We start from the raw sequence: 23,319 nt of genomic DNA on the forward strand, positions 1-23,319 counted from the left end.
TATGTGGAATTTAGCTTTTGTTAATATTTGTAAAGAAAAGCTAAAAAACCAAAAATGTAAAATCTATTACAAAAACTAAAACTCAAAAATCAAAAACCAAAAACTAAAAAACATTAAAAACCCCTCAACCATGAACCATGCATGGCCTTACTAAACCTAAACCATATTCATAGGAATTGGATAGTTTCGTAACAGAAATTTCCAAATTTTCGAAATTTTTTTTTTTATTTTTTTTTCCTTACTATATTTAAACTGACGATGAAAAATAATATTTGATCAAATAACTTTATAATTCTAGTCATATTTTTTTCCCTGGCGGCGAAATTATTACCGGTAGAGTTTTGTGGGCTGAAATGGGGTACAAATGCAATGGGTCCTTAAGTGAACAATTTGTAAACAAGTGGCCCAAATAATCTAATGCACTCAATGTCAATTTGAGTCTCTTTCTTCTCCTTTCTACAAAAACCTTCACGCGCGGCTTGTCCAGTCGTCCGGTTCGGTCGGCGCTGTCTCCAAATTTCCTTTGTCTTTTTATTTTTCCCTTCCTAATAACTGAGTTGAGTTCTGTCTCGTCCTTTATTTTCCATGCTTCTCTATATGTACACGTGCTTCCATATTTCACCTGTATACGGTATATTCTGCAGACCACATGTTCGATGAAATGCCTCAACGGAACCTTCTTTCTTCTTTTCTCATCTTTCTTCCTTTGATTTTCAGACGGAGGAGCGAAATCGAATGATCATTCGCTTTTATGGATGAATTAAGCATTGGAGCAATAAACAAAACTTATTCTTTGCCGCGATCATATGCCGCTTACTGTATATGCCGTCTTCTCCTTCTCGCTCTATACTCATCAGAGGTCTCACTGTATCCCAATTTTTCAAGTTCATTCCTCATTCTTGGAAACAGCCACGGAGACCCATCTCAAAACCCCAGTATGAATCATTTCCAGCAACTCTTTTCAGATCATTTAGATATTGCATCGCTCATGGTCGATTTTATGAAGCTTTCAGAGCTTTCTCTCTGCTTCGTCACCAGTCTTGTTCTCACGAATTCGTTTTCCGTTCAGCGGTTTCCCTTTTATCCACCTGTGTGGAGTTTAATGAGTTCGTTTCAGGGCAGCAAATTCATGCTTATTGTATCTCGTCTGGTTTGGAGTTTGACCCTGTTTTGGTCTTAAAGCTTGTTACTTTCTACTCTGCTTTCAATCTCCTTGACGAAGCTCAGACCATTACTGAGAACTCTGACATTTTCCATCCATTTCCGTGGAATGTGCTGATCGATTCGTATGTTAGAAACAAAAGGTTTGAGGAGTCTGTTTCTGTTTACAAACGAATGATGAGTAAAGGAGTTCGACCGGATGAGTTTACTTACCCGTCTGTTCTCAAGGCTTGTGGAGCACTACTTGATTTTGCATCTGGAAGAGTGGTTCATGGCTCCATTGAGGTAAGCTCTCACAGATGCAGCTTGTATGTATGCAATGCGTTGATATCTATGTATAAAAGATTTGGTAAAGTGGATATCGCTCGGAGATTGTTTGAGAGGATGTCTGAAAGGGATGCTGTCTCATGGAATGCAGTAATTAACTGTTATGCCTCTGAAGGTAACTTGGAGGAAGCTCTTGAGCTTTTTGAAAGAATGTTACAATCTGGTGTAGAAGCGACTGTTGTAACTTGGAACACATTAGCTGGAGGTTGTTTGAAGATAGGAAATTATGTTGGGGCTTTGAATTGTGTACTTGAAATGAGAAATTACAACGTGGGATTAGACTCTGTAGCTATGATTAATGGTTTGAAGGCATGCTCACATATTGGGGAGTTACGGTTGGGAAAAGTTTTCCATTGTCTTGCAGTTAGTAGTGGTTTTCATAAAATTGACAATGTTCGAAACTCGTTGATCACATTGTACTCAAGATGCGGTGATCTTAGGCATGCCTTTTTAGTGTTTCAGGAGATTGAAGTGAATAGTTTGAGTAGGTGGAACTCTATTATTTCGTGTTATGCGCACAACATGAGATCTGAAGAGACCTCTTTCCTGCTCAGGGAGATGTTGCGTTCTGGCTTTCACCCGAATTATGTTACGCTTGCAAGCATTCTCCCTCTTTGTGCTCGGGTTGCAAACCTGCAACATGGGAAAGAGATTCACTGCTACATCCTGAGACGTCAAAGCTTCAACGACTGTTTAATCTTGTGGAACTCCCTTTTCGATATGTATGTGAAATCAGGGGAAGTTATAGCTGCAAAGCGAGTATATGATTCAATGAGCAAGAGGGACGAAGTGACATACACTTCCTTGATAGGTGGTTATGGCATGATTGGTAAAGGAGAAGTCGCCTTGTCATTGTTCAAGGAGATGATCAGATCCGGAATGAAACCTGATCATGTAACTATGGTTGCAGTATTATCAGCTTGTAGCCATTGCAATTTAGTGCGTCAAGGACAAACCTGGTTCGGGAAGATGCAGTCTGTGTTCGGTATACATCCTCGCCTTGAACACTATTCTTGTATGGTTGATCTTTATTGCAGGGCAGGTCACCTTGCTGCAGCCAGAAAGATATTCCTTAACATACCTTACGAGCCATCTAGTGCCATGTGTGCTACTATACTGAAAGCGTGCCTCATCCACGGGAACACAGACATTGGCGAATGGGCTGCTGATAAGCTACTTCTTGAGATAAAGCCAGAACACTTAGGACACTACATGTTGCTAGCAGATATGTATGCAGCTACTGGTTCTTGGAACAAACTTGCAACGGTGAAGACTTCCCTGAGTGATATGTGCTTGCAAAAGGCTCATGAGTTTGCTTTGATGGAAACAGATTCCGGATTAGATGGAGTGAATGATAAACCAATGATCGATTCTGCAGTTAATCACGAGCAAAGCTCAGATGAAGAACGTCTTGTAGAAGTAGGATAAAGAATCAAAGACACTGATAGAAGAATATTTTTGTTACTATTCCCTGCTTCAGGATGATCAAACTGGAGCATCAATTTATTGATTGTACATTATATAAATAATCCTATATAAATACGAGCATGTTTCTCAACAAATGCAATTGAGTTTGTAAATCAAGAACTAAGATGAGCCTAATTTTACATGAAATTAATTTGAGCCCACTAAACCCATAAGAGGCCCATTAATATTGGAACTCCTGCTAGTTAAGAGAGAGAGAGGTGTCTCGTGCCACCCACAGAAACCCTAAGAAAACTTCCAAGCTTTTTTAGAGAAGCGAGTTGCGTGTTCATTTTCTCTTGTTGTTCCTGATCCCGTTGCTCAAGCGAAGAACAAAAAATGGCGTCGTTTGATGAAGCACCACCAGGAAACGGAAAGGCCGGTGAGAAGATCTTCAGGACCAAGTGTGCTCAGTGTCACACCGTTGACAAAGGCGCCGGTCACAAACAAGGTTTTTTTTTACACATCCATCTCTTTGACTCTTTGAGCTTCTCTATTCTATATGAGGCCTTCGTTTCACATCGCTTTTTGGAACCGATTTGATTAGGATACTTAGTTTTTAAGTCATCGTTCGTAGATCCGATCTAAAGACCTTGATCTGGCTAGTTTTGCAAATCCTAATTGAGTTTTGGTTATTGATAGGACCCAATCTAAACGGTTTGTTTGGAAGACAATCTGGTACAACTGCTGGTTACTCTTACTCTGCTGCTAACAAGAACAAGGCTGTGGAATGGGAAGAGAAGACCTTGTACGATTACTTGCTCAACCCCAAGAAGGTATAGATCATATACTTATCATCACGTCTTAGATTCATTCTGATTTGTTTCATGAGTTTTTTGTTGTTAGCATTGAGATTGATGGCCATTTTTTCTGATGCAGTACATACCAGGTACGAAGATGGTGTTCCCTGGGCTTAAGAAGCCTCAAGATCGTGCTGATCTCATCGCTTACTTGAAGGAATCTACTGCATAAGTAGTGAATGAATCATCATCGATGGTGGGACAGAGTTGAATCTCTCAGATGGGAATTTTTACTTTGCTATATTCTTTTGACAAATAAAATCTCTTAAAAACATTTTTTGTTTTGTTTCATCAAATTACGTTTTTGGTGGGAATTTGGCTGTTTGGTTCCAAACGCACTTGAGTACTTTGATTTTCTTGAGGCTCCCTTTTATTTTCTCCTGTGTCTATGAAGCATTTTCTCACATATTGCAGTTTCAATGTAAAGATCAAAAACTAAATTCACATCATATTTATCAACTATGAACAATAATGGAGCAGTATTAATGTCATCCTAGATAACATTTAAGTACATGATGATACTCTGTTAAGGTTTTACAAATCCTAGAGAGTCAAAACCTTTGTCCAATCGTTGGCTTGTTTCCTCGTCTTAGTTTGCATCTCTCTCTTCACTCATCGTCCATGTCCTTTATAGCATCCTGCACCACACGACAAGTAATAGAGATCCATCTTTAGGTACTTTCTGCATGTGGGCAGATTCATAGTGAATCTTATCTTTATAAGTTTTCAATCAAATATGAGAGTACTTGACAGGACTTTTGTGAGGTTATGCTAACAAAGGCTAAAACCAATTGACCTGACATAGCTAACAGGTATGAGTTGTTTTACCTTTGCAAGGCGTGTCACATATGTTCCAGCCAATGCAGTAACCAACAGACCCAGCCCCAATGTTAAAAGCTGGCCGTTTCCTCCAGGCAAGCCAACATTAGATTCTTCTTGCTAAAAACAAACATACAGATAGAAGATTACAACTTGATGATTATGATGCTTGCAAGAACCACAATGCATTCACAGTTCAGACTATCCATCAGACACAATTTCCTCAATTCCAATTAACTTCCTTAAGTAATGACTAACCCTTCCTCGGATTGAGCACTTTTTATCATTCGATAATAATGATACCACAGCTTGATGATCTTAGCTAGTTTTCAATGATACTTCTACCATAGACAAGAAAGAGCTAATCAACATGACTTATTCTACACCCAACAAAGGAAAAGCTCACTGGATCCTCGTGTTGTACCCTTAGGCTTAACTCGAGGATATATGCATGTTTTTTGTGCAGTTCATTTTCTTTGTCAAAGTGTCTACACTTTGGAGCGATACAGTGTAGATTAAGGGACAACAAAACTCACAATGATTGCTCGTCCAAAAGCCCCAGCGCTGACATAAGCCCAAGACCCTGGAAGCATACCCAACCAACTGCAAAAACAGTATGATCCATGAATGAGTATAGAAAACTCAGAATCCAACTTATCAAGATGAATTAACTCCTGGTTCAGAGTAAACAAATGGACATTAATGGAACAAATTGGATTCTCAAGTAACCACAGCACAAGCATCAAGCTTCTACAGCGGATAAGAAGTAGTATAAAAAGTTGCAAGAACACAGACCTTCCTAATACATAAGGCACAAACTTCACAGATGTCAACCCGTACAGGTAATTGCCAAGAGAGAAAGGAAGCAAAGGGCTTAGCCGAAGTAGAGTAACAACCCTAAACCCATTTTCACCAATCGCTTTATCAATGGCAAGGAACTTCTTGTTGTCCTCAACCAACTTAAGGATGCGCTCTCGAGCAAAGTATCGAGCAATTAGAAAAGCAACACTAGCAGCCATCTAACACAGAGTAAAGACAAAATTAGACAGCCAAAAACATGGGAGAGGTCCCTTGATAACATTAAGGAACTTGATTGAGTTTTCTACGTTCTGAGAGAAGAGAACAACTTACTGTTCCACTAATAGAAACGATGATGGTGCCAATAAGAGGACCAAAGAGAAGACCAGCCGACATCGTCAATGGGAGAGCCGGAATTGCTAGTATCTAACACAAAGGAAGCAGAAAAAACAAAAGCTTGAAACTGAAGATACTAAGGTCACAATAGAGCAAAAACAACAAAATCACATGAATAGTATATATTAAAAAAAAAAAAAAAAAAACTTGCCTCAAGCCCAGCATACACAGCAATGAACAACGCATACCCAGCAGTACCATAACCTGGTTTTGATTCAAGAACACAATACTAAGTCAACTTGTGAAATTGGTCAAAACCTTATCCCAACTAATGCATCATCACTATCTAAAATGTATATATTGTTCACCAAGTTTAGAATACTACTGGAAAGCTAAACATCACCCATTGCACATAAGAATCAAATCGAACCTTCGATGTAAGTAGAGAACTGAGTGAGGAACATATTGATCTGATCTCTATAGACATAACCAACGCCGGCAAATCCACCAACAGTACCAATCAACAAAACTCCAGCCAAAATAGTACCCTTAAGAGCAGCATCCCCATCCGATCCGCCACCGTCATCGTTCTCAGCCGCGGAGGACTTATCATCATCATCATCTTCGTCGCTGGATTTGGGATTGAAGAACCACCGAAGACTCTGGGGAGGCGGAGCGGTAGAAGGGAGAGTATTTTGCTTCTTCTTCTTGGTTTGCTTGAGGGAAGAACATGGCTTTAGGAAATGGAATCGTCTGTAGAGTCTAAAGGAAGAAGAAGAAGAAGAAGGAGGAGAGAAGAAGCGGAAGTTGCTGGAGGTGAAAGGAAGAGAAGAGGATCTGAGACTCAGACCCAGAGTAAGGCTGCGCATTTTAAGCAGCAGCTTTAATGGAGATGATGACGATGATGATGAAGAAGACGAAGATTGGATTGAAAGCAGTGTTGTGTTGTGCCATCCAAATTTTTTCTTTCAGAGTTTCTTACAGTTTTGGTTTTTTTTTTGGATTGGCGCGGCTTTGTTCTTGCGTTCTTAATTTTGGATGGGCTTCTGGCGATCTAGAGTGCCACGTGTCTCTCTTTTTGGATCACGAATTTTTAAGACTGTTCCAGAAAATTAATAATTATATCGAATATTCGCATCGACATTTTTGTAACAAACAAATTCAGATGTTCAAAAAAAAAAAAAAGATTGAACATAAACGACGCCGTTTTATACCGAGTAAACGGCGTCGTTTCTGGTTTGATGATAACAAAGGGAAAGCTGTGTAATGTTTTAAGTCAAAATAGGGAACTCGAACGTGTCTTGACTCTGTTTTTTTGTCTTTGGCTTCTCCGGTAAGGCCGGACTGACTCTGATCGCCGGAGTTTCTCAATCGCCGTTTCTCTTTCTTCTCAAATCCGGTTACTATAAGTGTACCTGGTTTACTTCATGGCTAAATCTCGGTCCGTTGTGGAGCTTACTGCTCGTTTTGATCTCGGCGGTGATGATAAGATCCGAGCTTTATCACTCTCCCCTGTCTCTGATTCTCAAACCCTAGTCTACTTAGGAACCTTCTCTGGATCTCTTATTCTCCTCTCTCTCGATACTTCGACTAATATCGTCACGCGTCTCGCAAGTGTATATCTGAGCGCTTCTCCCGTTGAGTCTGTTTTTGTGCTTGGAGAGGAAAGAGGCAAAATTCTAGCGCTTTGTAATGGTTACTTGTTCTTGGTAGATTCGCTTCTATCTCAACCTGCTAAGAGATTGGGTGGTTTATTGAAAGGGATCAATGTGGTTGCTAAGAGAGTGAGAGGACGTGACTCTTCGAGTACTGACTTGTTGCCTTCTGAGGTTTCGAGTGATTCTAGCTCCAGTAAGAAGTTTCTTCAGTTGCTTGGCGCTGGGAATCGTGTGAATGATGTTAAAGGTAAGGACTTTGGACATGAGCGAGTCCATCAAGGTCATTATGTTTTCGCTGTTGCCATTGGTGAGAGAATGTTGCTGATTGAACTTCAGTGTGATGATAAAGAAGAGTTGAGTTGTTCCTTTGTTGTTTTGAAAGAGATTCTTGGAATTGGTGGGATCAAAACTTTGGTTTGGCTTGATGATTATGTTATTGCGGGGACTGTTAAAGGTTATAGTTTGATCTCTTGTGTTACTGGTCAGAGTGGGGTGATTTTCACGTTGCCTGATGTGTCTGGCCCCCCGCTGCTTAAATTGCTTTGTAAAGAGTGGAAGGTGTTGTTGTTGGTTGACAATGTTGGAGTTGTTGTGGATACTAATGGTCAGCCTATTGGAGGGAGCCTTGTGTTTCGAAGGAGGCCTGATTCTGTTGGAGAGTTGTCTTTCTATTTGGTGACTGTCGGAGATGGGAAAATGGAAATACATCAGAAGAAGTCGGGTGCTTGTGTTCAATCAGTTAGTTTTGGTACTGAAGGATGCGGGCCTTCACTTTTTGCCGCAGATGAGGCAGGAGATGGAAACCTTTTGGCTGTCACTTCCTTGTCAAAGGTGTTTATCCTGATAATAGCTATCTTCATTTCTCTCGAGTCTATCTTTATTGATGAAACTTCATGATTTTTCTGTTGACTCTTTTCATTGTGTGTGTTCAGCTTCTTTTTTATCGGAGAGTGCCTTATGAAGAACAGATTAAAGACCTTTTGAGGAAAAAGAGATACAGAGAAGCCATCTCCTTGGTGGAAGAGCTTGACTCACAGGGGGAAATTTCGAAAGACATGCTTTCGTTTCTTCATGCTCAAATAGGGTATCTGCTGCTTTTCGATTTGCGCTTTGAGGAAGCTGTGAATCAATTTTTGAAGTCTGAAAAAATGGAACCTTCTGAAGTTTTTCCTTTTATCATGCGGGATCCTAATCGCTGGTCTTTGGTGGTATATAATTTTCCCTGGCAGCTGGTTTATAGTAAATTACTATTAAGTTGTTTCTAAAAATTGACTGCTTAATCACCACAATTCTCTACTTTCGTCACTAAAGGCATTGTCTGACTTGTAGCGAACCAGATCTTTATGATATCTCAAGTCTTGTCCAGCTGCACTCTGCTTTACTAAGGTTTTTATTTGCTTTCAGGTTCCAAGAAACAGATACTGGGGACTGCATCCTCCCCCTGCTCCTTTCGAAGATGTTGTAGATAATGGGCTGATGGCCATCCAGAGAGCCAATTTTCTAAGAAAAGCAGGAATGGACACTCCGGTTGACGAAGAGTTTTTCTCAAATCCCCCTAGTAGAGCTGATTTACTGGATTTAGCAATTAAAAACATTACCAGGTGATACAATTACTCTTTTATGTATCTTGTTTTCTTCTACAGCTTTTGTAGTATATCCCTGTTCTCTGAAGTGTGAATTGGAATATAATGATGTTATCTGTTGCGAAAGGTACCTCGAGATATCACGTGAGAAGGACTTAACTCACCCAGTAAGGGAGGGAATCGACACGCTTCTAATGCTTCTTTATAGAGCATTAAACCGTGTTGAAGATATGGAGAATCTTGCATCTTCCGATAATAACTGTGTTGTGGTATGTGTTTCCTGTGAAGATAAATTACGCATGTACTGTACATATTTGCATAGCATCAACTCGATAGATGGCACCACAACAAACTAATAACTGAAAGATATAAGAAAACTGTAATTTGGAAATCTATTCTTTGACAGAACTACTTAAGAAAGACAGCTAGAGATTGGTTAAAAAAGAGATGAAGACAAATTTTCAGTGCCTAGTAGACTAGGTACGTTTGTATGCATTGTACTTGGACCATAGTCCCAGTCTTTTAATCATTTAGGTGTGTGTCAGTTTAGTAAACCACTGTATTCAAAAGCAGTAGATCAATGACACTCATTTTAAGATGCTGACTTTCCTCCCAGCAAATTACACCGAAACGCTGTTAATTAGATAATATTAACTGTAGTACTGTAGGATTCATGTGGATGTATGATGAGGAAATTACAAATTTCTGAATCCTTAGAAATACAATGCATAGAAAAACGAAGAGCGTGTTGTCAGAATGTTGCTTGAGGGAGGACTTTACAACTTGTGTGGACAATGCAGGAGGAGTTGGAGAGTCTTCTAACTGAATCTGGACACTTACGGACACTTGCATTTCTCTATGCAAGTAAGGGGGTGAGTGAAAAGGCTCTTGCTATTTGGCGTCTCTTTACGAAGAATTATACATCTGGTCTATGGCAAGACTCAGATGACTTGGTGCCTTATTTACATGAAAATGAGCTCATTCGGTTATCTGGTAAAGAGGCTGCTGCCGCAGAAGCAGCCAGAATTCTTGAGGAACCCTGTGATCCAGAACTGGCATTGCAGCATCTTAGTTGGGTATGACATATATATGATACAACTCCAAGTTGTTGTGACTTTTTACAAGATTATAATTGATGATTGTGGATGTATCATTTTTAGATTTCAGATATAAACCCATTGTTTGCTATCCAAGTCTTGACGTCAGATAAAAGGACAGAAGAGCTTTCGCCAGGTGGGAATCAGGGTTAACAGAACATTTGTGTTTGATTGTGAGTCAGATGATGATCTCTATTCGTTCTTTTAGAAACCTTTGCCAACTGTTTCTTAGGTTTCGAATTGTGATCTATCATCCTGGACTCGTATTGATGAATAATGGCTTAGCTGAAATCTGTGAGATGACTAATTTAATGCAAGGAGTCTACGGCTGCTTTAGGTTCAAGATAACATAATTTTGTCTGTGCATATATTCTCATGTATCTAGTGTTCTGTTCATCAATATAGGTAAGATCAGAGTTAGAATAGGCATATGTTCCATTAACTTGAGTTTTTTTTTTGTTTTTTTTTGTTGACTTTGGATTATTGAGTGTCTTGGCATATGACATTTTATGTATAATGGATGAATACTAAAAATTTGATAGATGTGAGTGTATGTGTTTCTTAATCTTCGTGCAGAGAAAGTTATCCAAGCTATTGATCCCAAAAAGGTTGAAATCATACAGAGGTATAGTTACTGAACGCATACTAGTAAGTAGTAACTAGTAAGAGGAAGTTCCACCAAAGTGTTTTTCTTACTGACTTTATATACTGGCCAGGTACTTCCAATGGTTGATTGAGGAAAGAGACTACACTGACCCGCAGCTGCATACATCATATGCTCTCTCACTTGCCAGATCAGCACTTGAGTGTGTTGAAGTTCAAAATGAATCTGATGGTGGAGGCAGAGAGGCACATGATTGTAATGTTGGAAGTATTTCTTTGTTTGAAAGTGATGTACGAGAAAGATTGCAGACCTTCTTGCAGTCTTCAGATCTATATGATCCCGAAGAAATCTTGGAATTGGTAGAAGGATCAGAACTGTGGTTGGAAAAGGTTCGTCTGTCAAATCTGTTTCATTCGGTTTTGAATGGTTCTATAAAAGTGTAATTTAGGTGTATCCTAGGATGCTTCATGGTTCTGATGGTGCACCGATGATTGTTCAATGAAATTTGTACTGTCAAAATTATGTGTTGTTTTACCGATTTGACTAAATTTAGTTTTTTTTTGTTGTTTTTTTATAGGCAATCCTATACCGAAGGATAGGGCAGGAGACATTGGTCCTCCAAATTCTTGCTTTGTAAGTTCAGTTTAATACTCCAAGAAGTTATAAAGAACAAAATTAAATTGTCTATCTGATTGTTCTGGAAACCAAAGATTTTGAGAGCTTATGAAGTGAGCAAATATAGTTTATTGTAAATTTGAATGTGTGGTTACTGATAAGATGTTCTGTGGTGGGCGCCAGGAAGCTTGAGGATTGTGCAGCTGCAGAGCAATATTGTGTAGAGATTGGAAGACCAGATGCATTCATGCAGTAGGTTCTTTTCCTTCATTTCATCGCTGTATTGTGAATATCATCCCACGATTTGCTCTTCTCCTTGTTAAATCCCTAAAGTTGATCTTAGGTTACTTGATATGTACCTGGATCCTCAAAATGGTAAAGAGCCTATGTTTAAGGCTGCTGTTCGCCTCCTCCACAACCACGGGGAATCACTTGATCCTTTGCAAGTTCTGGAAGTAAGAAATCCCAGGACGTTGATATTGCCTTTTATCCTATAGCTTTTTCATTTGGTTGTTTGATGATAAAGCTGATATCATCATGTTTTCGTTTGCAGAAATTGTCTCCTGATATGCCCTTAAAACTGGCATCAGATACAATTTTGAGAATGCTGAGGGCTCGGGTTCATCATCATCGTCAAGGCCAGGTAAATATTCACAATCCCTACACAGTTTCGTGTATTGTATATTTGCTACTGTTGCCAGTAGATAACTTTTTTTTTCTGGGAAGGACAGGGGTGGAGTAATATTGTGTTTTAGTTGTCAAATGTGCCATGGATAATATAATATTGATAAAGTAATCAGAATTTGTTACTGAGTTTCAAGTTCCTGCGATCTGTATATGTGGTGTGGGTATAGCATTATTGTCTGAATGATCTTAAGTCAATTGTTACAGATCGTACACAATATCTCACGTGCATTGGATGTAGACTCGAGGTTAGCAAGATTAGAAGAAAGATCACGTCACATGCAGATAAATGATGAGAGCCTCTGTGATTCCTGCTATGCCCGCCTAGGAACTAAGCTATTTGCTATGTACCCTGATGATACCATTGTCTGTTACAAGGTTAGTATAATTATGATTCCTTTGTATCTTTCTTGCACGTTTCTTTTCTCAGAGGGTACATTTGTTGCTGTTCTTCTTCCCAGTGTTATCGACGCTTGGGTGAATCAAAGTCAGTAACAGGCCGTGACTTCAAGCGAGATGTTCTGATAAAACCCGGTTGGTTAGTAAACCGGTAGCAGAAGACGCTCCTCTTCTTCCGCAACAATCACGTTTTTTTCACTTGACCTCTAACCTCTCACAAACACAGAGCCTGTACAGTACACAAACAGCAGCTCACTCAGTTCCGCTAGCTTAAAAGTTGTGGTTGTGGTGCTACTGTGAGCTTGATACAAGATAATGAAGAACACAAAGATCTGCATTCGATTGCCATAGCTTCATGAAGCTCATCTCTCGACTCGAATTCTTCATGTTCAAATAGGCTTTTTTTTTCCATTGTGACAGTAATATATGAATTTATGTAAGACGAAGGACCATTTTGGCTAATAAACGGAAATTAATAAATAATTAAAAAAAAAAAAAAAAGATACGAAGAAATATCAAACAGACGAGTCTCGCGAAAGAGAGGAGGGGTCAGGGGGAAGAAGACAATCTTCAATTTCAGGTTTCTGCTTTCACCTTCTTCCATCAGAGCATACATACGTCGAATCGTATATCGCCGATCACCGGTTGAAGCGACAGTTTCAAAAATTCGGGGGAAGGAGAAAAAAAAATGTCGATAAATATGAGAACGCTGACGCAAGCACTGGCTAAAACCGCTGCGGTGATTGAGAAGAGGGTACAAACCACAGTACAGGAGGTTACAGGTCCAAAGCCTCTTCAAGACTACGAGCTTCTCAATCAGATCGGTTCCGGTGGTCCTGGCTTCGCCTGGAAGCTTTACTCAGCCAAGGCACGTGACTCCACGCGTCCTCAGCAGTATCCAACCGTTTGCGTCTGGGTGCTTGATAAGCGCGCCTTGTCTGAGGCTCGTTCTAGGGCTGGATTATCTAAAGCTGCCGAAGACGCGTTTCTCGATTTGATTCGTGCTGATGCTGGGAAGCTGGTTCGGCTTAGACATCCCGGTGTGGTTCATGTGGTTCAGGCGCTTGATGAGAATAAGAATGCTATGGCTATGGTTACGGAGCCGCTCTTCGCCTCTGTGGCTAACGCGCTTGGGAATGTGGAAAATGTTGATAACGTTCCTAAAGATCTTAAGTCCATGGTGCGTTAATTACATGTGATGATTCAACTTCGAATTTGAGCAATTGAGTGAAAACAAAAATTGAAGATAGTTATACTATAATTGTGTTTGTTGCAGGAGATGAGCTTGTTGGAGGTGAAGCATGGTCTTCTTCAAATGGCTGAGACATTGAACTTTCTCCATAATAATGCTCATCTCATTCATCGTGCTGTATCTCCCGAGGTTGTTTTTTCAATATTTATGTACTCTGTATACTTATTCATCTCTCTTTGGAGCTGTTGTGATTTATCTGTGGATCTTTAATTTTTCATTGCAGAATGTTTTTATTACCTCGGGTGGTTCCTGGAAGCTTGCCGGATTTGGCTTTGCTATTTCAGAATCACAGGATGGGAATTTGGATAACATGCAATCGTTTCACTACTCTGTGGGTACTTAAAAACTCATGATCAGTTACTAGATTGTCGTACAATGTTTTTGCAACTAGATAAAATTTTGATATGGATGGATCTGTGCAGGAATATGATGTTGAGGACTCAATTCTGCCACTCCAACCATCTTTAAATTATACCGCACCTGAATTGGTGCGGAGCAAAACTCCTTCAGCTGGAGTTTCTTCAGATATTTTTAGTTTCGGATGCCTTGCCTATCATTTAGTGGCACGGAAACCATTGTTTGATTGCAATAACAATGTCAAGATGGTAATGCTAAAACCTCAAGCTCGCTAGTTTTCCGTTTTAGATGTATTTTCATATTTTTTGCTATGAAGTAGTATAGTATCTGTTCTTTCCATCGCTGATCATGGTTACCTTGCAAATTTGTTGCAGTACATGAACACGTTGAACTATTTAACAAATGAAACTTTCTCATCTATACCCTCAGACTTGGTATCTGATTTGCAACGGATGCTGTCAATGAACGAGTCCTTTAGACCAACAGCATTAGATTTCACAGGTAGGAATACCTGTTCTTCATAGGGGTTTCATTGTTTCTTGTGACAAGCTTTACCTCATTGTTTGTGCGCTTACATCTTGGACTTGAACTTTCACCTGCAGGATCTAATTTTTTCCGGAGTGATACTAGGTTACGTGCCCTCCGTTTTCTTGATCATATGCTTGTATGTGCATAAGTTTTCAGTTATCGTTTCAGACAGACATCATTTAGATAGTGGGAAATATATAATCATTTGGGGCTTTTTTTAATCTATTGCAGGAAAGAGACAACATGCAGAAGTCTGAGTTCTTAAAAGCATTATCAGATATGTGGAAAGATTTTGATTCACGTGTATTGCGGTATAAGGTAGTCACGTTCTGGCTTCTTCCCGTATTCTGTTACTTAACAGAAAACAGTCAGTTGCTCAAGTGATTTGCTTAGTAACAACTAATCATACCAGGTTTTGTGGAGCAGGTCCTTCCGCCTCTTTGTGCTGAACTTAGAAATTTGGTTATGCAGCCTGTGATTCTTCCCATGGTTCTAACTATAGCAGAGTCTCAGGTGCTATTTCTGATCTTGGGTATTTACATTTAGTCGATCAGATCCATATGTTTCTTTCCTAGTATTTGTTTGAGATTTACAGATACCAGCAGTTTCTAGATAAAATTTGTTTTTCTTGTGTCCTATGACCTGTCACACGCACATATATTTTAGACGTCCTCTTTTCAGTTGTACAAATGGTGATTGCACAAATAGATACCGCCTATTTATCAACCTGTCGTTTGCTAAAACTTGGAAGTTGCTTCGCATTGACCTTTAACAAGGATTTTTTTTTGAATCTTTACTCATGTTTTAATGAATACTTGAAACCTTAAATTATAATTTGCAGGACAAGAATGACTTTGAATTGACAACGCTCCCAGCCCTTGTTCCTGTTTTGAGTACTGCTACGGGTGACACCTTACTTTTGCTTGTAAAGCGTGCAGAGCTTATAGTTAACAAGGTAAGTGTCCAACCAATATGTATGCATCACTGGAATTATGTATTCGATCCCTGCATGTGTCTGCTAAGTTCTACTGATTTGACACAATGGATAGTAATTAATGTGTAAAGTATCATTACTTAAACTTTAAAACCGATACACGACCTTCAATTTTCTTAGAGCTGCATATTTCTCTCGTGACTTCTATTCCTATCTGCTATTTGTATCTCTACTCCAATTCTAAATATGCTTAAAATGGAATCACTTCTCCTTATTCTTTTCTTATCTTACGTCCTCAGATCTCTTACTAGTCTGTTTTATATTTGTAGACTAATGCAGTCTGTTTTATATTTGTAGACTAATGCAGAGCATCTTGTATCACATGTCCTCCCTTTGCTTCTCCGAGCATACAACGACAACGATGTCCGAATACAGGAGGAAGTTCTGAAAAGATCTACATCTGTTGCTAAACAACTCGATGGTCAGGTGGTGCTTGATGCTTTGTATTTTATATTTATTGGATTAGTTTTATTGGAATGGACGATTTAAGCTTCAGGGTTGATTTGTGGATTACACAAGCTTAGTGTCACATGCATTTTAATTTTTGTTCTGCAGTGGGCGAGTTTGTTTGGTTCTTACTTTTTTTCCAACTTGTTTTTGCAGGTTGTAAGGCAAGCAATTTTGCCGCGTGTTCATGGCTTGGCTCTCAAAACCACAGTTGCTGCCGTATGTTGTTAGCCTTGATTTCAGTTTGTGTGCCTTTTTAACATCGACAAATGAAGAGCTCGATCTTCTAAACAAAATTTTGAGTATAACGTGCATGTGGTGCAGGTTAGAGTAAATGCTTTGCTTTGCTTAGCAGAGCTGGTTCAAACGCTTGATAAACTCGCTGTTACTGAAATTCTGCAAACAATTCAACGCTGCACTGCGGTTGATCGTTCTGCACCTACCCTTATGTGTACTCTTGCAGTTGCAAATGCAATTCTCAAGCAGGTAGGCAGAACGTACAGCTTACTTTTCTCAATATTTATTGAAGTTTGAACATCTTAACTTTCCCGCTTTATATCTGCGCGTAGCTTATAAGTTATAACATAACTACGTCCCTTATAATACTATCTCCATCATTTCTCTCTAGTATGGAGTTGAGTTCACCTCAGAACACGTGCTTCCCCTGATTATACCGCTTCTCACTGCCCAACAATTGAATGTCCAACAGTTTGCCAAATATATGCTATTTATCAAGGATATTCTCAGGTATGCCTCCGAGCAATCCGGTCCCTGTTTCCAAGTCCTTATTCCCCTTACAACTGCATACTGTTGTTACTGTTTCTAACATCTGGTTTATCTATCCCGGAACAGGAAAATAGAGGAAAAAAGAGGAGTTACTATAAATGATTCTGGAGTCCCAGAAGTAAAACCAGGCGCGGATGGACTTCACTTTCAAACACCAACCCAAAAAATTGAGAAGGTTGCTTCGGCAGCAAAGAACAGTCCTGCATGGGATGAAGACTGGGCCCTCCCGGCCAAAAGTTCAGCTTCAAGAGATCTTCCTGGACCAGTAAACTCTCAGTTTAACAAAACTACAGTTCAGTCACAGCCATTGAACCAAACCACAGTACCAACAACATGCCCTCCAGTTGACCTAGAGTGGCCTCCAAGACAATCTTCCAATGTCACCTCTCAGCCAGCTAATGATGAGACACGGCTAAACCCAGCAGGACCATCATCAACTCCAAGTTTTGATGAACTAGACCCGTTTGCTAACTGGCCACCACGGCCCAACGGTACTTCCATTACTTCTGGGAGTTTCCACAACAGTACTGCCACTCAACCTCCAGTTAGCAACAGTGGTTCTGGTTTGAGTAACAATTTAACAGACGGTAGGCTGTTTCAGACAGCTAACAACGACTTCTGGGCCTTTGGCAATGCCTCACTCTCTTCTATGAAATCACAACAAGAAGGTTTGGGTATCAGCGCAAGTAACCCAGATCCTATGAACTCTTTAGGGATTCAGAATCAGAACCAAGGAATGCCGTCTTTTGGAAATAGTTCATACAGTAACCAGAAGCCGCCAGCAGACATCAGTTCCATATTCAATTCAAGCAAAACCGAGCAAGCTGCAATGAAACTCGCACCACCGCCTTCAATAGCTGTGGGAAGAGGAAGAGGAAGGGGAACGGGTAGAAGTGGGACATCTACCTCAAAGCCAAGTGGTTCGAAACAGCAACGAACCGAGCAGCCATCACTGTTGGATCTGTTGTGATGGAACCTAGGTCGAGACATTGGGTTGACTAAAATGACAGTTCCTGAAACCAGCCAGAGGCATGTGCAGAGTGGGTAGCGTGTTAGTGAGGCACACAAAAGAAACATTTTACCAGAAGTGGAGATGTTTTGTTGATTCTTGGGATTAAAATTCCACCATATATTTTATATACACATCACATCTATAGGTCTCTGTAAATCGTTTTCGTTAGTAACTCCACTATCGTCATTCGTCAGTATTTGATCAAAGAGCCATATTATATGTTCAATCGAGTTTTTCTGTGCAGTGACAATCTATACTATGAAAGATGCCAACTCTCCGAGAGGACTCATGTCCATCTCAACAATCAATTTAAATCAGCACGTGTCATTTATGACTTAAATCTTACAGTTTCGTTTCAGTTTCACACGTTCTTCCGTTTCATAAAGATGAACAATATAAAAATTTGAGGGGTCGTTTTCGTTCGTTTAAAAGATTTATTTCATCCAATATGGATTGTGTTTTACAATCTTTAAATTCCATATAAGCCTAATATTATATGGTCAGATTTTTCTCCAACCAAACAACTATGTTCACAAACTTGTCTATCCCTCTTATGCAAGCTCGGATAGAAAACGTCTGTTGTTTCTTTTCTTTAAGGTTAACTTCACGCTCTTTCAGTCTATTAGTTTCGTACCCATTTTATCAATCTATCATGTTATGGAAAAGAATATTAATAAATTTTTGATGAATTAACGACCCATGAAGGATCTCAAAAGAAAAGTTCTCAAAAATATGGGTGCAGCTCTTAATCAGAGGGAGCTCAGAGCTTACCAATGTAATTTTTTTTTTTCATCGTGGCACCAAATCTTGCATTTTGTGGAAGATCAGAGTACCACACTTTTCGGCTTCGGTTGTGCTTTTAGACAAGTCGTACACGAAGCTTATAAGTTATAAAACATTATCTTACAAGCCATTATGCTGTTCCATCACATGCTTCAAATTCATTAGGCTAGAAATTTATCTAATTACAAGTATGGCATTTCTTGTTCATGCTCATTTGATATTCTACGTTTGAGCATTGCACTGAATTTCATATAACTCAATACGTGTTAGCCCTATAGTTTGGTTAGGTTGAAACTGTTCACAGAGTTGGACATCTGATTCTGACTGTTTGAAACCAAACCTCAACGAGAACTAATATATTATTTTCTTTTTATCGCTTGAGTTGAGAGGCTGGTCATTTTGAATGCGTCTTATGATTCATAATTTAGTTTAAAAAAAAAAAAAAAACAAGGTCTAAATTCAAGTTAAATTTTTTAACTAAGAGATGGTTGTTGTGAAGTAGCTGAAAGAAAATTATCCAAGAATTGATGCTTTATAGCCCTGTTTGGCGGCAAGTAGCTACGACTGAGACAGGAGAGAATTTTTTTAATGATGCAGTCGCTTAAGATTGACAGTCGCTGCTGATTTCAACGATAAAAATTGTTATATATATATATTTGTTCATTTGCTTTGGCACAAATTAGAATCTAAATGTCTAACTCTACAAATTATTTCCATAGATTCTCAACCATTATTTATTTATAAATTGGAAATACGTAAATATATAAATAGGCGTATTTATTCCATAGCATAGGTTTATTTCTACGTTGTATCCAAGGCAATATATATGATCTATTATTTTTTTATATATGATATTCGATCTGTTCAGTTACAAATGGAGGAATTGGGAAATGCGTGCCAAGAAAAGTTGAGAAGGGCGATGTTTAAACTAAAGCTTATGGAGGAATGATACGTAATCGGTTCCGTAAGTTTGAAGTATCGACTATGTGAACTGCATTCACCACCCTTTTATGTAAATCATCTCAGCTTTGGTTAGGGAATCAATCACTGGCAGATATTATATAAATTTTTATAATCCTCCTCTCTGCAGTCACATATATAATTATATGGCTAATACATGTGGATAGATGTTAATGCGAACATGTGAAAAGTAAGCAAATGTTGGTGTTGATAGGCTTTCGTCTTTTAATTAAATAGTTTATTAGAATGGAATCCGTTGCATGTTATTTTATAGAGAAGGACAAATGTGGAAGAGAAATAGTGGTATATGTGTCGTACATGTATTTGTCTCTTTTTTTTTTTGGGTTTAGCGGTATACTTAACTTAACCTCTCAGTGTCTTAAACAAGGTTGATGTGGTGGGAAGGGAAATAATACGAGACCCCGTGGAACCAAAGTTAGAATATAAATTATAATCATAACAACTAACGGGTGCTTGTACAAAGATCAATAGTAGCTAGAAGACGTTATGGTACACATTACAGGCGTATTTGGTATGATGACAGGTTTCCCACACACGCCTATCGTTTTGACATCCCAACCAAAGCATCAAATATATATTTAATTACGTCTATTTTCTATATTTACAATCTTTTTGGTTAATAGATATCGTTTTAAATTTTATTATAAATAATTCTACAAAATGTGGTTAATTATGTGAAAATAGAAACTCATAATTTTTTTTTTTTAAATGATGCTCAACATGCATTATGCTAAATTGAAACCTTTGTTAATTGATGGTCTGCTTTAGAGAAAAATTGGCTTATATGATATATTTAGAAAGAGGTTAGAAAAAAATAACATCCAACGACTTCTGGTTTTGAGACTATCTCCAATATATATCTTTATTTTATACTCTAATATAGTGATTACCTCCAATGTGTTACTCTATAGTAGAGTTAGTCTATATGAGAGTAGAGTTACTCTAAATATAGAGTAATCTCGCAATTTTCTCTATTTTAAAGTAAGATATAGAGTTGGTTTGGAGCAAATGTTCCTCCATAATCAAAATTTGAATCTAAAATAGAATGAGGTTTGAAGATGCCCGATTATAATTAAACAATTTATATCAGATTTCCTCTATAATCAAAATTTGAATCTAAAATAGAATGGGGTTTGGAGATGCCCGATTATAATTAAACAATTTATATCAGATTTCCGGGCGAGCGTATTCACGTAGTTATAAGTAAATAACATAAACGCACATAGAACCTCTCTCTCTTCTCCTCATCGTATACTCTTTTATAACTCCAATGATCTCTGCCTCTCCACATGCCATCTCTCATCTCTTGCTGCTTCGTCTCTCACATGAAGATATTTTCTAGATGACTTGAGTAGCTAGTAGTAGGTTTCGGCACCTGTAAATTTTAATCATCTTCTAAGAGAGAGAGAGCATCAAAATTGTTAATACTCTCAAATGTACGACGATCTTGTCCCAGCTGAGTAACGGCCCTCACTTGATGATCTTCTCTAGATGATATTGATGTCTCCTGGCTCTATTCTTCTGTTGTGTTGGGTTTATAGATGTTGCCTTCATAATATTAAACTGTAAATCCTCCACATGGTCTACAAAAGCGCAAACTGCAGGAGGCGCAATCCAGTCATGATATTCTCCAACACCTTGGATTTCAACACTTAGAACAGAGTTCCTTTCAGGATTAAAGTAGAGAACATAAAAAGGTGTATATGCATAATACTTCGACAAAACAATTTCACCTGAAGCAGTCACCCCAACAACGGAAAGATTGCCATAATCCTTAACAACTTTATTGTCGAACCTCAGAGTGTAGGCGTATTTCAACCATTCCTGCTTCTCGACATCCTCTAGAACCCACAAATATAAATATACATTATGGTAATCATACTCCCACTTGATCACACCTAATCTATCTTTATAATTTATTAATCTAGTACACAAACCATATATGCCGCCTATTAGAGTTAGAAACTTAAACTTCTCAAATCTAACATCGAAGCAAACTATTAGATATAATCGATCCTCAGGATCGTAAGCTATGTAATACAAAATACCATTGATGCATACCCCTCCATTCAGATCAACGTCGTTGAAGGGACATTCGATCTTCCTCCATCCCTCTTCTTCACTTCCTAATGTCAGAATATAGCGGGCCACTTTTTTGTCAACCCAATTGTTCATGGACAATACCTTGAATTGCCCTCCAATTGGGTCAAACCCTAGAAGGGCACCGCTAAGACCGTAATCTAACTTAGGTAGTAATCTCAATCGAGGCAAGCTCGCAAACTGTCTTGTGGTAGGGTTACATATGATACCCGCTCCATCCTTATCCATATATGAGATTGGCATAGTTGGAAAATAGAGCAAACCAGAGGCATATCTACACATGACTAAGCTTACGTCTTTAGAACACTTCATATGAAAATCGGCGGCCACTACAAGAGACGAAGATTTCCCATAATGATTCTGAGGCTGAGGCGCCGAGAAAAAGCTACACCCAAGACGTTGTCGGACCCCAATTAAGAGACGAGGACGAGTCGAGGACCTGGTCAAGAACAACTTGATGAAATATGGCTTGTGAAGCATTGACCGCCATAGCTTTGACACGCAGCGAAACCTCCCGATTGACTTTGAAGGCAATCTAGAGAGTATCTCAAGAATGAGATCATTAGGGATTTCTTCTCTATTCATGGTTTTTGTATGGAGTTTAGATGGACAAGTCACAACAGCAGAGACTCTGAATTTATTATATGGAAAATTGTAGGTACGTTCGAGGTCGGAGCTAAGCCGCTAATCTATGGGCTTTAATCATCTAAAAGTATAACGTTGGAGTAAGAGACTGGGACAAAGTATATATATATGGTTCTCTCTGACTTACACTGCAAGAAACAGTTTTGGTGCAGCCTAGAAGACTCTTACCGAAAGCCATTCTGTGGCTGATTAAATAAAATGCTGCAGAATGAAAGAAAGAAGCGTTTCTTATACGCAGAGAATAATGGTTCCCCCATGTTACTGGTTAAGCGGAAGCAATGCTAAACCGAGAAGTCCGTTATATGGTATTTGCAGATTAAATAATAACAAGTTGTTACAACAAGCTTTATTGGTCACTCTTGATTCTTGCATAATTGCATGAGATAAATAAGAGTCTATATATATGAATCTGCATTCTCTCAAGATAGTGGCATTTACCTTTTCTGTTTGCACTGTTTTCTATTTGTTTCATTCATCTTTATTCTTTAGGTCTCAATTTGTTTCCCTTATTTGTTCATAAACTCATACGACTAAACTTTCGAAAGACATAATTAAGCTTCAGTGTTGGCTCAGTTAAAAACCCGACTGAAACTGAACTGGATGATGCCAAATTTTGCTTTGGCCTTTTGTGTCAAATATTAGATTTTAAATGTGTTAAAAGGTTCTCAAGCATTGGCCTTTTGTGTCAAACATTAGATTATTTTAAATGATGTTAAAAGGTTCTTAAGCATATAAAACATCTATTGAAGAAAGAATCTCGATGAAAACAAATTTGTATTTAAAGAAACTGATTTTGTGTGAACAAACAAAATACTCAACTGATAGTTTAACACACTAGATTAATTGAGCTCAGACTAGTTTGATATAATATGGCATGTATGCTTGATTATTGACAAATCGTTGTACATAATAATATCTCCTAATATGATTTACACTTTTATAACATTATTTGCAAGAGCTTGAAATGGTTGTCCTGCAAAATACAAGTCTTTTTAGGTGTATGTCCCTAATGAATGATTAACCGACTAGCCAGCATATTTTGAAAAAAATAATATGTATTAAACGATATGTTTTGGCCTTTGATGCAAA

At 38.6% G+C, this 23,319-nt stretch overlaps 5 protein-coding genes and 1 pseudogene across 19 annotated transcripts; 4 read left to right on the plus strand and 2 right to left on the minus strand.

Annotated features, from left to right (window-relative positions):
* The first annotated feature begins 392 nt into the window (after nt 1–392).
* Nucleotides 393–3,050, plus strand: LOC104756631 (pentatricopeptide repeat-containing protein At1g22830-like). The gene is made up of 2 exons (XM_010479251.3): nt 393–631; nt 718–3,050. The coding sequence occupies exon 2, from the start codon at nt 823–825 to the stop codon at nt 2,914–2,916; it is 2,094 nt and encodes a 697-aa protein (XP_010477553.2). The 5' UTR covers nt 393–631; nt 718–822; the 3' UTR covers nt 2,917–3,050.
* A 110-nt stretch (nt 3,051–3,160) lies between these two features.
* On the plus strand, nt 3,161–4,158 carry LOC104756632 (cytochrome c). The gene is made up of 3 exons (XM_010479253.3): nt 3,161–3,403; nt 3,595–3,728; nt 3,832–4,158. Exons 1-3 carry the CDS (start codon nt 3,292–3,294, stop codon nt 3,922–3,924), a joined length of 339 nt encoding a protein of 112 aa, XP_010477555.1. The 5' UTR covers nt 3,161–3,291; the 3' UTR covers nt 3,925–4,158.
* Nucleotides 4,159–4,174: 16 nt separating this feature from the next.
* On the minus strand, nt 4,175–6,847 carry LOC104756634 (uncharacterized). The gene is made up of 7 exons (XM_010479254.3): nt 6,136–6,847; nt 5,917–5,969; nt 5,703–5,795; nt 5,367–5,590; nt 5,108–5,174; nt 4,581–4,691; nt 4,175–4,390 (listed from the first exon to the last, which is right to left on the minus strand). The coding sequence occupies exons 1-7, from the start codon at nt 6,572–6,574 to the stop codon at nt 4,361–4,363; spliced, it is 1,017 nt and encodes a 338-aa protein (XP_010477556.1). The 5' UTR covers nt 6,575–6,847; the 3' UTR covers nt 4,175–4,360.
* A 6-nt stretch (nt 6,848–6,853) lies between these two features.
* LOC104756636 (vacuolar sorting protein 3) lies at nt 6,854–12,846 on the plus strand. 7 transcript variants are annotated; one of them, XR_015586897.1, is made up of 15 exons: nt 6,863–8,194; nt 8,296–8,571; nt 8,768–8,964; nt 9,074–9,215; nt 9,353–9,426; nt 9,747–10,022; nt 10,107–10,216; nt 10,620–10,668; nt 10,760–11,036; nt 11,225–11,280; nt 11,446–11,514; nt 11,606–11,717; nt 11,816–11,905; nt 12,154–12,324; nt 12,408–12,846. XR_015586897.1 is itself a non-coding variant. In XM_010479256.3 (14 exons), the coding sequence occupies exons 1-14, from the start codon at nt 7,133–7,135 to the stop codon at nt 12,498–12,500; spliced, it is 2,943 nt and encodes a 980-aa protein (XP_010477558.1). In that variant the 5' UTR covers nt 6,854–7,132; the 3' UTR covers nt 12,501–12,846. The 7 variants fall into 7 exon arrangements, 1 of the variants encoding a protein (XP_010477558.1); XR_015586896.1 differs by having other exon boundaries at nt 10,107–10,179; XR_015586898.1 differs by having other exon boundaries at nt 10,114–10,179.
* On the plus strand, nt 12,633–17,947 carry LOC104756635 (SCY1-like protein 2 A). Of its 9 annotated transcripts, none has more exons than XM_010479255.3 (14): nt 12,633–13,525; nt 13,622–13,726; nt 13,821–13,928; nt 14,020–14,202; nt 14,329–14,455; nt 14,557–14,618; nt 14,714–14,800; nt 14,909–14,995; nt 15,324–15,437; nt 15,774–15,902; nt 16,080–16,142; nt 16,248–16,409; nt 16,552–16,670; nt 16,776–17,947. In XM_010479255.3, exons 1-14 carry the CDS (start codon nt 13,034–13,036, stop codon nt 17,677–17,679), a joined length of 2,742 nt encoding a protein of 913 aa, XP_010477557.1. In that variant the 5' UTR covers nt 12,633–13,033; the 3' UTR covers nt 17,680–17,947. The 9 variants fall into 9 exon arrangements, 8 of the variants coding, with proteins under 8 accessions (XP_010477557.1, XP_087351653.1, XP_087351651.1 ...); XM_087495527.1 differs by having other exon boundaries at nt 12,802–13,525; nt 14,557–14,584; XM_087495525.1 differs by having other exon boundaries at nt 12,809–13,525; nt 14,384–14,455.
* A 2,922-nt stretch (nt 17,948–20,869) lies between these two features.
* LOC104759362 (F-box protein At1g31080-like) lies at nt 20,870–22,363 on the minus strand (annotated as a pseudogene).
* Between the last annotated feature and the right edge of the window lie 956 nt (nt 22,364–23,319).

This window comes from Camelina sativa, chromosome 17, assembly GCF_030686135.1.
Source record: "Camelina sativa cultivar CO46 ecotype springtype chromosome 17, ASM3068613v1".
Classification (NCBI taxonomy): Eukaryota; Viridiplantae; Streptophyta; class Magnoliopsida; order Brassicales; family Brassicaceae; genus Camelina; species Camelina sativa.

Excerpts from the sequence above, each read along its gene's own strand:
- LOC104756631 (XM_010479251.3), top strand. The coding sequence starts at position 823 with ATGCCGTCTTCTCCTTCTCGCTCTATACTCATCAGAGGTCTCACTGTA.
- LOC104756632 (XM_010479253.3), top strand. The coding sequence starts at position 3,292 with ATGGCGTCGTTTGATGAAGCACCACCAGGAAACGGAAAGGCCGGTGAG. Across the intron at positions 3,404-3,594 it reads AGGCGCCGGTCACAAACAAG|GACCCAATCTAAACGGTTTG; the intron begins GTTTTTTTTTAC and ends GGTTATTGATAG. Across the intron at positions 3,729-3,831 it reads ACTTGCTCAACCCCAAGAAG|TACATACCAGGTACGAAGAT; the intron begins GTATAGATCATA and ends TTTCTGATGCAG.
- LOC104756634 (XM_010479254.3), bottom strand. The coding sequence starts at position 6,574 with ATGCGCAGCCTTACTCTGGGTCTGAGTCTCAGATCCTCTTCTCTTCCT. Across the intron at positions 5,970-6,135 it reads GTTCTCTACTTACATCGAAG|GTTATGGTACTGCTGGGTAT; the intron begins GTTCGATTTGAT and ends AATCAAAACCAG. Across the intron at positions 5,175-5,366 it reads GTGCCTTATGTATTAGGAAG|TTGGTTGGGTATGCTTCCAG; the intron begins GTCTGTGTTCTT and ends CTGTTTTTGCAG.
- LOC104756636 (XM_010479256.3), top strand. The coding sequence starts at position 7,133 with ATGGCTAAATCTCGGTCCGTTGTGGAGCTTACTGCTCGTTTTGATCTC. Across the intron at positions 10,023-10,106 it reads CATTGCAGCATCTTAGTTGG|ATTTCAGATATAAACCCATT; the intron begins GTATGACATATA and ends TATCATTTTTAG. Across the intron at positions 11,515-11,605 it reads AGACCAGATGCATTCATGCA|GTTACTTGATATGTACCTGG; the intron begins GTAGGTTCTTTT and ends AGTTGATCTTAG.
- LOC104756635 (XM_010479255.3), top strand. The coding sequence starts at position 13,034 with ATGTCGATAAATATGAGAACGCTGACGCAAGCACTGGCTAAAACCGCT. Across the intron at positions 14,996-15,323 it reads TAACTATAGCAGAGTCTCAG|GACAAGAATGACTTTGAATT; the intron begins GTGCTATTTCTG and ends TATAATTTGCAG. Across the intron at positions 16,671-16,775 it reads TTTATCAAGGATATTCTCAG|GAAAATAGAGGAAAAAAGAG; the intron begins GTATGCCTCCGA and ends ATCCCGGAACAG.